This window comes from Ostrea edulis, chromosome 3, assembly GCF_947568905.1.
Source record: "Ostrea edulis chromosome 3, xbOstEdul1.1, whole genome shotgun sequence".
In the NCBI taxonomy this organism is placed as follows: Eukaryota; Metazoa; Mollusca; class Bivalvia; order Ostreida; family Ostreidae; genus Ostrea; species Ostrea edulis.
Window position 1 is genome coordinate 96,835,285 of NC_079166.1, and position 14,817 is coordinate 96,850,101.

At 35.6% G+C, this 14,817-nt stretch overlaps 1 protein-coding gene across 12 annotated transcripts in view; it reads left to right on the forward strand.

The window, feature by feature from the left end:
* The window catches only part of LOC125672976 (uncharacterized), a 96,979-nt gene extending 82,969 nt beyond the window's left edge, over window positions 1-14,010 (forward strand). For 11 of the 12 annotated variants that reach the window (XM_056159617.1, XM_056159614.1, XM_056159616.1 and 8 more), the window contains 6 exons: window positions 787-891; window positions 3,786-3,899; window positions 8,057-8,146; window positions 9,032-9,103; window positions 10,113-10,316; window positions 10,802-14,010. In XM_056159617.1, the coding sequence (XP_056015592.1) occupies window positions 787-891; window positions 3,786-3,899; window positions 8,057-8,146; window positions 9,032-9,103; window positions 10,113-10,309 (578 nt within the window). In that variant the 3' untranslated portion in view covers window positions 10,310-10,316; window positions 10,802-14,010. Of the gene's footprint in view, window positions 1-786; window positions 892-3,785; window positions 3,900-8,056; window positions 8,147-9,031; window positions 9,104-10,112; window positions 10,317-10,801 lie in introns of those variants that run through there. The other variant, XR_008801523.1, reaches the window with a different exon arrangement.
* Window positions 14,011-14,817: the final 807 nt, after the last annotated feature.

Here is a 14,817-nt window from a genome sequence, read left to right on the forward strand (position 1 = left end):
AAACAGATTGATTTTTATATTTTACTGGTTTTTTATCGTGATCAGGATTGTGTTCCTATGTGAATGCGATAAAAGTAGGATGTCTGAAGAGAGGCAGTCGATGAACCTCGATGGCTGATTTTGTAAATAATAACCTCATTAATTTAACATTTCAAGCTCATTGATCGCAAAAGGAACACATTAAATTGAATGAAATGTGTATCAAATCTGTTCATCACACGAGTATTTTTGTTTAGTTTGTGAATGAAGTCTGATCCATCAGCATTTCTCGATTTACCGCATTTTTCTGCAATCGAGAGTATTCGAAATCGGCCTTTAAACGGTTGTTTAGAAATCCCTAAGTTTATGAGTATTTAAAGTACAGATGTAAGTGTTATGCGTGTGTGTTGTCTTGTGTCCCATTTGCACGATTATCTAAATACTTACCCCTTCATATTTTGTGCAAAGACATCCCTGACAAAAACTACACGCGTGAACTGTATGAACAACAAAACATTAAATTAATCTGAAACTGGTAAACATGGTGACCTGGTACCAATGTATCGGGTCATAGTTCAAGGTCAAACAACAAATCTACATTCACCTGAATATTAAGTACAGTTGTCAATCAATGTTTTAGGTCACAGTTCAAGGTGAAATATCATTAACTGTATAATGTGGACGCCGGTAGGGGACACTTATTGATTATCCATTACTAGTGCTCTCAGAATGCTTGGTACATTTGATTTGGTGTGTGAACCTTTACATGATACTTTGATTGAACTGGATATGTTTTGGAAATCTTAGACCGAGACCTGGACACGAGTATAGCACAGGCACTGAGGGAGATGGGATACCACAACCCGATAATACAGCGAGCCATGAACAAGTGGAGGGCCAACCTTATTCCAGGTAATAACACAATGTTAATACAGAGAGCCATGAACAAGTGGAGGGCCAACCTTATTCCAGGTAACACAATGTTAATACAGAGAGCCATGAACAAGTGGAGGGCCAACCTTATTCCAGGTAACACAATGTTAATACAGAGAGCCATGAACAAGTGGAGGGCCAACCTTATTCCAGGTACACAATGTTCCCACCCTCTGCAATAACGGACTACGCCAAGTTCGTCAGACTTTTCCAGTAAAAAGTGGGGTTGGTCCTGTAGAATTTTGTCTAACCAAATGTCTGGTATTGTTTGTTTTTGTTTTGTCTATAAATTTCCGGTATTATACTACTTCTGTTTTGCAAAATGAACATGTTTGGATTGAAACATACGCAAGGAAAATCGGGTAGATGTAAGAATTTCAGTCGATAAAGAAATTTTCAGTCTTTGAAATTAAGTGATAGCCCGATGACCATGGCTAGTAAATTTGGGATAGGGCTACCAAGTATTTTGCGGATTAGAAATTTGGTCTGATGAAAGCTAGATTGGTTACCTGACCGAATGTCCTGTAAAATTAAAAGTCATTTGCGAACACTTCAACAAAGATAGGTAAAAGAAATCTTGATGATTTCTATTAGCTGCAATAATGTAGCCCTCTCTGATTTTTTTTTTTTTTTTTTTTTTTTTAGGGAGAGGGCTACAACTCCTTAGGATCTCCGTAATGGTGCAAATGCGGGAGTGATTCACTCCCGCAACATTTGCGCTCATTCTAAACATTTCCTGACTTTCTTTACGTAAATAAAATGATATTCTATGTTTCTTAGTCAATATATAAATTTACAACCTGCAACTTAAGATTTGTGAGGCTATATTCTACCGTTTTCAACAATTTCGATAAATTCCAATTTCTCGATTCATATTTGTGCGCCATGTTTGATGTACTAAAGTTTCAACTTCCGATTGTCAAGTCATTTGCATATGCCATATAAGGTAGTATTTACATCAATGGACAAGTATGGAGGCGAAAGCTATTTCGTCGGTATTGAAAAGGTTTGAATTTAATATCAAGTTAAAAACCGAACAGCAGAGTGTAAATTCTTTCTGCAACAATATGATTTTCCTTTCTTTGTCGAAGTGGCTCGAGTAACTACATTTTCGCGCTGATTGTCAATGTTTAGGTTTTTCATTAGATCCACCTACGAGATCTCGCGATAACAAGCATGGCGAAGCAGACGAAGGATTTTGCATGTTGTACATTATATTTAATAAAAAACACCTTTATTAGACATGTCCGAGCACAAAGTTGGTACTCCTTTTGGTGTAAACAACATTTGGGACTAATACACAGAGTTTATTATCGGTTATTCATAAAATTATTTTGCACCATTACGGAGATCCTATGGAATTGTAGCCCTATCCCGAAAACGTCAGAATTAAAAAAAAATTGGATAGGGCTACATTATTGCAGCTAGATTTCTATATGTCAAACCGTTATAAGAAAGTACTATAATTCTAACAAGAAATGTTGGCAATTGAAATTAAAAGTCATTTCTTTTGTATTAAAGGGACTGATTCGCAATTTTCCCCATAGTTTTGTTTTTCACTTTTAATGATCAAAATCTATTGTTTAATGTGTTTGAAAGATGTCACATAAGGATTAAGGTTATACATTATCACAGAAGCTCAATTTAGATAGTTTATTATTTGTTTTGTAAACAAAGATTCCAATATGTTATATTGTTTACGAAATTTTCAAAAGAAATGGATATCGATTGAAATTTATTACACCTTTCACATTTCATGCATTTTTGGGGGTAAAATGTGTCATCTAAAAGTTAGAATTTGTGACTATGCAAAATTAAGATGCTTTATATTACAAAATCAATATATCACTGGTTTGTTTGTATACATGAAAAGACTCAGTCTTTGTTTACATAACACAGATTTAAGGCTAAAATATTGCTTTTATTCTTGCGTTCAGAAGGTCACAATTTTGACTGTCAACATTAAATCAGTTGAATCTTTAATGTTTAACATCAAAAATGAAAAATATTATTTTCAAAAATCGTGAACCAGTCCCTTTAAGACTGTTAGCAATAAACTGTACATAAAATGTGTTTTTAAAAATTCATTTATATTCCATGGGTAGCAAAGTTGGTCAACATTTAAAGGAGCATTTTCATTGTCAACTAGGAGTAAAAATTAAGGCCAATTCAACTTAATTGATAGATTATCATCCCCGCCTGCTGCTCAAAAATTGGCCCAACCCGAATTTTTTTATTTTGAAAAACTTGCGATTTCCGGAAAATTTTCTTGTCTGACTCTGGTATTTGCACTTCTTGTTTACATTTCTGGGATAGCAACGTAAAAGCCACGTGAAGAAAATAGATCTATATGGTTTTCTTAATTTCTCACGTTCTTACAGGCGTAAATGTTGAAGAAGTTAGGTATATTTCTGTTTGAAATTAAAGCTTAACCTGGAATTCGTCTGTGAGAATAGCATAGATTGATATCCACCTGGCATTAAATGATGCGCTTCTGTTGAAAAAAAAACCAACTTGTTTGTTTTTAATATTTTTCTCAGAGAAATAAAAATTTAAAAATAAAATCCTCCCACCCGCCCAAACTTTTTGGTGACCCTGGATGATAATCTACTAATTAAGTTGAATTGACCTAATCGTAAACAAGGAATAAAATCAAGGCTCTTGTGTGTCACGTGTGTATTCCTTGTGACAAGACCTTTCTCTTGTTTGTTGAAGCTGTTCTTTTTTACAGAAGAGATATTGCGTGTTACTCAGGTGACTGTTAAGACCCATGGGCCTTCTCTCGTGTGATCACATGATCTGTAGTAAGGAAGCAAGTATAGGCAGCTTACGCCAGCATTTCTCGGTGGAATAAGAATTTTGTTTTGTTACAGGTAGACGACATCCACCCCCGATGACTGCTGCTTGTATACTGGACATTATAGAGAAAATTCAGAATACTGACCAAGTTCAGGCTGCCCAATCAGAAAGACCACTCTCTATACCAGGTAAATAGTCCCAGTGACCACTCTCTACCAGGTAAATAGTCCCAGTGACCACTCTCTATACCAGGTAAATAGTCCGAGTGACCACTTTCTATATCAGGTAAATAGTCCGAGTGACCACTCTCTATACCAGGTAAATAGTCCCAGTGACCACTCTCTATACCAGGTAGATAGTCCCAGTGACCACTCTCTATACTAAGTAAATAGTCCCAGTGACCACTCTCTATACCGGGTAAATAGTCCCAGTGACCACTCTCTATACTAGGTAAATAGTCCCAGTGACCACTCTCTAAACCAGGTAAATAGTCCCAGTGACCACACTCTATACCAGGTAAATAGTCCGAGTGACCACTCTCTATACCAGGTAAATAGTCCGAGTGACCACTTTCTATACCAGGTAAATAGTCCGAGTGACCACTCTCTATACCAGGTAAATAGTCCGAGTGACCACTCTCTATACCAGGTAAATAGTCCCAGTGACCACTCTCTCTACCAGGTAAATAGTCCCAGTGACCTCTCTATACCAGGTAAATAGTCCCAGTGACCTCTCTATACCAGGTAAATAGTCCCAGTGACCACTCTCTATACCAGGTAAATAGTCCCAGTGACCTCTCTATACCAGGTAAATAGTCCCAGTGACCTCTCTATACCAGGTAAATAGTCCCAGTGACCACACTCTATACCAGGTAAATAGTCCGAGTGACCACTCTATACCAGGTAAATAGTCCCAGTGACCACTCTCTATACCAGGTAAATAGTCCCAGTGACCACACTCTATACCAGGTAAATAGTCCCAGTGACCACTCTATACCAGGTACAGTACACGACACGAGTTTTATACACTCCACCGTGGAAAGACCACGGTGGAAAATCCACGGAGATACACCGTGTCCTCCGTGTTCCACGGTGTGTGTTATTTGCGAATACACACAGCTGCTAAGAGCTTTGTTCTGGCCACGGGCGCCTTGCGGGAGATGTGAAAATGTGCCGCAGGCCAAATAATCAAGATAAGGGTGGAATTTTAAGAAAAGAAAAAAATGTCAATATTTTCTCCCCTGATACTTATATTGTTTTTCAGCATTTTGAGCCGATTCCAACGATACCAAACACTATATATTATGTTTTTAAGAAAACTTGGTTTTGAAATTTTTTCTTTTAGTCTTCTTTCTTCATTAAAATATTCTTAAATTCTCTGTTTAAATTATGCGAACTTGCAGGCAAATTCTGTTTTGAATGCAAATTAGTATATTCAGTAAATGAAAAACAGACATTTACAACATGTAATAGGGATATTCAATAATTACCGATGTGCTCTCTCTCTCTCTCTCTCTCTCTCTCTCTCTCACAAATTCGCTGTTTAACATAATTACTTCCATCATATTGTGTTAATATGCATCTTGACAAATATAACTTGATCCAATATAGAAACTAGAGCATTGTCGATGATTAACAAATTGGAATTAATTTATTACATAATTAATAGAAGCAAAAATACAAACCATCGAGTGATTTATTTTTAAAATCCCGAGTTAATTACATTTGACGGAGACTTATGTTCAATGTATTTTGATAGAGGTTTTCATAAAAAAAAAATGTTTATCGGGAGTGTCTGGATAATGCAATGATTTTTGTATAATAAGTATATACCATGCAAATTCCTAGGGTCTTTGTCGCAGTATAACTAAATTACGGTTAGCTAGTTTGGGTTTTGACTTCTTATGTGAAATATATTGGGTCGGCGCGATATCAGATCTAGTCTAAGATCACGGGTATCTTTCGCCGACCCAATATATTTCACATTTTCCGCAAGAAGGTAAGCACTTTTGTTGATTTCAAATACACGGATTAGCTGACCCCCATTGTTCTACTGAGGCGAAAACCCCTTCGAATTTGCATGGAATGTACAAGTTATACACAGGTCATTGTTATAGTCATACATCATAGTACCGCTAACCCGACAAACATTTTTTTTTTTTTGCTAACATTACTTATATTTTTCAATGTATCAGAAGGGGTATGTTGCCGGTTAAGTTGTGTAAAATTCTTGACAAGCAATAAAATAACAACAAAAATGGTGCTTAAATTGTCCGATTACAAAAACCTTAAATTGGGACCATGTGTGTGTGTGGTGGTGGTGGGGGTGGTGGTGGGGGGTAGTAGTCTGAAACTGTCTCCATTCCCCCTTCCGACTTCACTTTCTTAAATCATGCAGTGGGTAGGTCGCTACAAGGCTAAATTCTTAACTTTCAAATTACACCCTATCCGATTCCACGTGTTTGTAATCAATATTTAAGGATGTAAATCCTCGGTGTCAAATGCAACTAGTTCATGAAAAAAAGACTAATATCAATATAAACAGAAATGACTTAACGATTATTTGCTTTTATTCATATACGCTATCGATTATTAAAATCTTTTATTTAATCTTTAATCTTTAGATGCATTAGATAATGAAAGCAACAGAGAGAGAGAGAGAGAGAGCATTGGTAATCATTGATTATAATATTCGTGAATGTATACAGATACGGGAAGTTTAATACGTTCAGTATAAATCTTGAAAGTACAATTTTTTTCTGATTAATTATCCATCCCCTTTCATTCTGATATTTTTTTAATTTCCCATATTGTTTTCTTTACATGTTAATTTTTTCGGCTGGTCCGGGTTAGGACTAATGAATGAGTCCCCCCCCCCCCCCCTTTTTTTAAAACGATGTTACGTGCTTAGCTGTCTATCTCCCTCTCAGTCAAAAATAAAATAAATACATGTACATGCTATATATACTGCAACATCATTGGATTTACTGGATAATTCTTCGATTTCACCTTCATAATACATGTTAATGCAAGCGGACTATCTAGGCATTTTTCCCCATCTTCGCTAGCCAAGATTATTCGTCCACGAAGGCACAGTTGACCCAAAACCCATTGGTAGCGAAGATGAGATGAATTTTACCCCCGTATTATGTTATAACTGACCAAAACCTAGTACGTTTGTTTTACAACTTTCATTCAGGAGACGCGCAAGTTTGTGAGTCACTGAATAAACGAGAAAACGTCTGCATTTTTATTTCAATCGTTGTCAACTCTATACTTTGTGATATTTCAAGACTACATGTACTCAATTCAGTTTATTGGATCTCATAACCATTAAATGCAAAAAAAACCAAAAAAAAATGTGTTATTATTAATGTGAAGTATGGGCATTCTAGGTAGGGGAGCACATTTTATTTTATTATTTTCTTAATGAAAGTACGGATTTTTCTAAAGATTTGTTTAAAAGTAAAGATATTTTTAATTGTTTAGGTGATAAAAATTTGATTCTTTGCTCACATTGCTTCACAGTTGAGTACATAATGAAATTCATCTCCAATGTAAACATGTACATGTATATAGCTGACCTTAATCACCTATTCCTAATTACAATGAAAACCTTTGGTGAAATTGTGCTGCACGTGCCGTGAAACAATGTACCGACGAGTGGTAGGAATAACACAGGTGTTTATATACAGGATGTCGAGAATTTGGGCGTTTCATAAAAAGGTGTGAATGTCTGCAGGGAAGTCTACATACGAATATGTACCGAAAACACCAACGTATCATTAAACAACAATTACAAGAATTTAATAAATGATTGATAGCTAATTTCTAAATAATTAATGGGGTGGGGACATGCATGCTGGCCAAGCGAAAAGGTTTTTTGGGTGAATCATTTTGGAAATTATTTCTTTGTTTTATCACACGGAGGTACACGGTGACATCGACGGAGGTACAGATGACATCCACAGAGATGCGCGGTGGCATCCACGGAGATCCTCCGTGGACTTCAATGTCTAGCTCGCGCGGAAAAAATAGGACTTCAAAGGTGCCAACAATTTTAAAGGTCCACCGTGTTTGGGGCAAATTTGTTCCACCGCGTTGCGTGGAACACGCATAAAACTCGTGTCGTGTACTGTAAATAGTCCCAGTGACCTAAATAGTCCCAGTGACCACTCTCTATACCAGGTAAAATCCAGCCAGCAGTCACTATTCAGAAAGAAATGATTAGGGATAGATGTTACAATATACATGCTTATAAAGGACAGATGTGGTTTGCAAGCTTGTGCATTTTACACTCACACCATCACCAGATGAATGTCAGTGACCCCTGTTTTTTGTTATAGGAATGCAGAATATGTCTGTAGCTGATGAATCCCCCCAGTCCTCACAACCTCTAGTGGCCGGCACCAGTGACAGTCCTACAGCCTTAGAAGGTTTGACACTGCTAATTCACTACAGATCTATACTCAGCGAGTTTTTTTCCTTATATAACTGGTACCGATAAACGGTACCATTCCCAATGCCAAAAACCATTGATTTTTCCCAATTTTGAGACTAAAAATTCCCAATTCACTACTTCTTGTTTTGTTCTCTATTTTCTTTTCTTTTAGTTAAAATCATTTGCCGTTACATTGGTAGAAAATTCCAAATTTGTTCGATTTTGGCGCTATTTTTCCCAGTTGAATGGGTACCGGTACCAGTACCAGTGGGTAGAAAAAAATCACTGATACTACATATATACTGTACAGTTTTATCCTATGAAATTAAATGTGATACATTTTTATCCAGATTTATTTGTGACTTTGGATAATATCTGCACTAAAAAATTTCTGTAATGTTGAAGAAATAAATTTCCTTTTTCAAAATACATATGGGTATGCAGTTCATATCTTCATGTATTTTCACAAATGAAATTTCTTTCATTTGCTTTATACTTTCATTACTGTTGGAATTCCCAGCTGTTAAAATAGATGGACTATATTGATCAAGATTTATAGGGGCATTGTAAATGGATGCAGTGCATTCATCAGAAAATAACCATCATTAGAATTCCTAGAAATAGCAAGAGCAAAAACATCAGGAAATAGCCATCATTAGAATTCCTAAAAATAGCAAGAGCAAAAACATTGGAAATGTAAATATGATAATTACACCCATGCATATGCATTTAGTATGAGATGGTCACTTGAATGAGTTGTGACAAGTGTAAAGGAAGGTAGCTCTGTGGAATTTGAAGTCTTTAGATCGCGGGAGTGATTGCCCTTGGATAGATCATTTACATGTATGAAAGGAAATGGAATACTTTTAATTTCTTGCAGAAAACAGAACGGACAGCGATACAGTACCAGGCCAACCTAGAGACTACGGTTACACTCAGAGAGAGACACAGGGTAGATAATCTATATCAAATTTATAACCGACTCAGTATATCTATTTAATGATAGTATGATTATTCCAGCATTTAATAATAGAACGCCTCATACAAGTGTATAGTGGTCAACAGCTAATTCCAGATTCCAGACACTACATATGCCCCAGCAATTGCATTGGGGGGGGGGGGGGGGATAAAATCTGTTCAGAAACTATTTCACGGCCAGAAGAAACAGCAAATTTATTCACCTAACGTTCATATAGCAAAAACATTCTGATATATATATATATATATATATATATATAACTCTAAACACTTTGTAGAAATATTTCGACCGTGTTACTGGTCTTCTTCAGTCGTGTTTATATATTATGTATATATATCTATGTGTGTGTGTGTCAAGAGAATACACAGGTCTAATTTGTAATTGGTTGAGGTCAGAAAATTTGCAGTTATGCCCCTTTAATTGTGAAAATTTCAAACAATTCAGTTTGCAGGAACATTTTGAGTTAAAATTTAGGGTATAGATATACATGTAACATGAGAATATACAGTTACTATTTGGTTCCGGTCAGTTAATTTTTGGCAGGGGGCATTAGTGTTGCTCCGACACATCTAGTTGTTATTGTATCTATTTATAGACCTTGTGAAATCATCCAAGTTAGAATAGGTCGTCATTACCCCTTGCTTATCGTAAGAGGTGACTAAACGGGGTGGTCCTTCAAATGAGACCGCATAAACTGAGGTCCTGTGTCACAGCAGGTGTGGCTATTTAAAGATCCCATTGCATACATTACTTGTATAATTTGCACTATATCTCATTTTAAGGTATATGAAAATATGTGTTTATTGACAGAGAGAGACCTTTAGACGGTGATCACCTTTGACAACTATTTGACCCATACTTTGAAAACTTAAGACGGAATAAACCATGTGATATCTAATTATTGGTCAGACAGATACCTTAAATTTTACAGAGAAGATTTGACAAGACTTCCTTGGTTTAGAGAATCTTTTATATTTTACAGAGAAGAAGATTTTACAGGAAGACTTCCTTGGATTGACAGAGACTTTGGTTTGTAAGGTCTGTTGTGATAAGGATGTGGCAGCTGCCTTTCTGCCCTGTGGTCATTTGGTCTGCTGCCTGGACTGTGCCCCGGCTATGAGGAAGTGCCCCCTCTGTGACGAACTGATTAAAGGCACCGTCAAGACCTACTTCTCCTAACTTCTCTGTACGTATGAGCTTTGGGAGTATAATACACAAGGGGGGGGGGGGGGGGGGGAGGGGGGGATATAGCATCCGTATCGTAAAAACTTTCTTGAGCTTGTACCTCACTTGAGTCTTGAGTTAATGAGTAATCATGGCCTCGCTGTTCATGAGTAAAAGATTTTTAAAAAGTTTTTCCCCTGTCTATTCCGGTATAAAACTTTTTTGCCCCATCCTATCCACCACAGTCATGATTTGGACAAACCTGTCATTTCTACACTACCGGAGGATGTTTGCGTATAGATTTGACAAACGGCTCGGAATTTATTTAGAGATTTTTCCTTTATATTTAGATTAGGTGCTATTTGTAAAAGTGTCAAATTATTCCATATTTTTCATCCCTCTATAAAGCAAATATATTATACAGAGATCACCAACTTTATGTATAAATGCGTCTTGAATGACATACAGAACTGCAGGCATTAGAACGGAGTAATTTTTCATTTTTAGGTACATCTGCTCTTCCATCATTTTTGTTCAACATAATATCTATCCTGCTCTTCCTTCCACCTCCCCGTGGTGAGCAGGGGGCAATGGAAACCAATAGATCGAGTGGAATTTGTATAAAAAAAAAAAAATAGAAGGATGCATGGAAGAAAACATCTTGATGTTGGTTAATTAAGGGTTTTTAACATCATTGCATAACACAGTTTTTTCCTGGAGGGGGGGGGGGGGAGGGGGGGGGTGTCCACATGCTCCTTTTGAGGCTACATGGACTCAAAACTGTGGTATATGATGATGAAAGATGCTGTATAATTAAGTAATGATTAAGTAATTTATAGCATTGAATGGTAATATCTGAAGCATGTGACTGCACTGTCAGGCTTAGCTTAAGTTCACTGTACGGCTGTATTTATTTTTGGTGATGTGTTAATGCTTTAACCATAGAGAGTGGATGGATTTCATAAAGACAACCTTTTAAACTCATGATAAAACATTAGCATATTCTAGAAAGATCTACTCCCACTAATAAGCACTCAAAGAACGGGTTCACCACAAGTCTGTTCCATCAGCTTTAAAAAACCCACCATTCATAACTGTCATAGATAAGTCTTAGCATGTACAATGGACGACAGCAGCACAATGTACTCTAGGAAAAATCTTAAATAGGCAATTCCAGATAGGAGGAATTTAGTTGAATTGGGATCTAGCTAAGGAAGGATCAAGTAAATTTTAACTGGCGGATCCAGAGGGGTGTTTTCACAGGTTGGAACATCCCTTTCGTCAGAAAATTTGGCTTTAAAAATGGTAAAAATATGCATTTTAAGGGTGGAAACCCCCCTTCTCAATACCAAAATTAATGGTAGAACCCCTTCTTTCCCCCCTTCTCAAAACCAAAATTAATGGTAGAACCCCTTCTTTCAAATAGTCCTGGATCCGCCCCGTAGATTTTAGAATATTTTCAAATTTCATGTACATTTTTCTTTTATGATCAGCCACATCTCCATATCTTCCACAGCCTTGCTCTATATTCCATTGTTACATGCTTTTGTAGACCATGTAGATTGTGTTGCTATAACAATTACTGATGTTTTTTAGGTGAATATGATGATTTAGATGCCTGAGAAATACAATATTCAGGGAGTGAGGTATTATACGCCGAGGGAACTAAATCATTGTATTGCCCTCAGATATGTGAATACCCTGTTAATTTTTATGCTGTATGATTAAAACAGTATACAATGCAAAATAAAAATGTCGTGAGAGTTACATTAGACATTAGACAGCCAAACAATTATTTCATTTCAGTATGGAAATTTCCAATTTATATTTAGTTCACTGTTGGAACAATCAATTATTATATTTAACTGGAAGGCAAATGAAAGTGAATATAACATTTTTTTTAAATTATTTCTACTCAAAATTATTCAAGTCATCTCATAGTTTTAATTTGTTTGAACTTTGAGGCTTCATTAGACCAGAGTTTAATCAGGATTTGATGATTTGTTCCAAATCAACTAGAATTCTATTCAAGTGAAGTTTGTTCCAGTCTGAAAATGTTGAAATATTGGTATGAGTGTACAAATGTACAAATAGTTTATGTATAAATGTATATGTGTTGAGTATATAAGAATGAGGTATAAAATTTCTGAAAAGTTCATTGGGATGTAAATGGCGGTTTGTCCAGGAATGAAATCCGATAACTCCTACAGCGTAATGAAGTCCTGAAAAATCCCATTAGTATGATAACGGACATTGACTTGAAGTTATCGGGTTACATTAGTATGACAACAGACATTGACTTGAAGTTATCGGGTTACATTAGTATGATGACAGACATTGACTTGAAGTTATCGGGTTACATTAGTATGATGACAGACATTGACTTGAAGTTATCGGGTTACATTAGTATGATGACAGACATTGACTTGAAGTTATCGGGTTACATTAGTATGATAACAGACATTGACTTGAAGTTATCGGGTTACATTTATGACAACAGACATTGACTTGAAGTTATCGGGTTACATTAGTATGATAACAGACATTGACTTGAAGTTATCGGGTTACATTAGTATGATAACAGACATTGACTTGAAGTTATGGGTTACATTAGTATGACAACAGACATTGACTTGAAGTTATCGGGTTACATTTATGATAACAGACATTGACTTGAAGATATCGGGTTACATTTAATTGTATCACACAGTTACACTTCACAATTTAAAAATCGCATTACTTTATTATGACATCACAGTTATGTGTAGTGATGTTAATTATGACATCACAGTTATGTGTAGTGATGTTAATTATGACATCACAGTTATGCGTAGTGATGTTAATTATGACATCACAGTTATGTGTAGTGATGTTAATTGCAAACAAAAGCAGATATCGTGCAAAACGTCTACACTTTAAAATTATCTATTGTCACATATTACACTCAGTAATTTTAATATGTAGACATTTTGTTTGTTACCAGCTTTTGTAGTTTAGTTGTAGTGTTAGTTTCTTTTTGTGTTTAGTTTTCTTTTGCATGTAGATATTCTATCGTCCTGAGGAAGGGACAGATTGTACCGAAAATTTGACACTTTACAGTTGTTCGTGTCGATGTTTGTGTGTTGTAACATTCCCTATGTCTTCATAGTTTATATAGTGTAGTTCATATATTGTATGTACAGGTATCATGCATAAAAAAAATGCTGAAAAATTTTTGTATGTCATGGCATGTATGGTTTTAAATTACATGTCGCATAGAGCAGCATATTTACATCTCGTAGTGTTTTTGCTACATGTACACTGGTAAAATTGCAATTTATGTTTAACTTATGATTTTGTCATCATACGGTGAACATTGGTTTTCAAAATACATGCATGTTGACTATACTGCAAACTTTAAAAATATGATTAACACAAGGTGAAAAATTAATGTTTAAGATAATTATGTTAAACATGTTGCAATTTTACCAAATTACCCATGTTTATATTTGCCGCAATATTTTGAATACTGTAGGTAAAGATTGTCATTTAATGTTTACTTGTTCATGTGTGTGGGTTTTTTTTTTTAATTGCCATGTGCATAGTGTATGAAAACGGAGTTGGTGATTATTATATTCCCTAATAATGATATACCCTGTACCTAGTTCTGGTTAAATGACTTAATTTAATGTCAGTCTTGAATAAAGCAATTGGCCAATAAAAGCCTTGGGACTTTCGTTAATGTGTATTTATTTGTCGTGTACAAATTGAAGTTTTCTTTAAGGACATGTGCGACGTTTCTAACATTATCTCAAAAAATATTTTTTCATCGACTTTTGTTGATGTGAATAGTTGTATGTTTTCCCGAAATAAGTTTTTTAAAAAATAATGTTGTAATATTACCATACATTGTATATCGGCCTAGGTAGCTCAGTGGTTAAACCACCTTGCTACTAATGCAAAGGTCCGAGGTTTGATCCGATTTCCTTTTCTTTTTTTTTTCCTTTTTGTTTTGTCACTATAACTTAATTATAACCTGTAATACAGAACTGATTTTACGTTTTTACTTGCAACAACCAGGAACTAGAAAAATATGCTGGTAATATACCCCGAGATATTTTGTAGGTACCAGCTCTAGAAGCACGCGAGTTCTACATTAAATGTCACCCAAAAAATTATAATTGAGAAACATGGCGCATGTCCTTAAGGTATCACTTGCAAAAACAGGGAGATAATTTTCTTTGATATTATTAAAGTCTACAAGTTTTTTTTATATATAGTAAACACTAGTAATTTCGATTTTATGTTGTGACCTTGAAATCATCCCAAATGAGAATCGGCACTTGGAATACATGGCGAAAATCTGTTGTTCGTGAACAACGACTTGGTGCGGGTAAATGATGATGATTGGTTGCTGATGTTTTGTGTGAAGCCATGAGAGGAAACGTAATCTGCGAATCTTATTATTGAAAATCTGAAGAAAACAATCTTCCCATCTTGGGAATTTGAAACGTTTCACAGAATGTTTTTGATGATTGAAACGA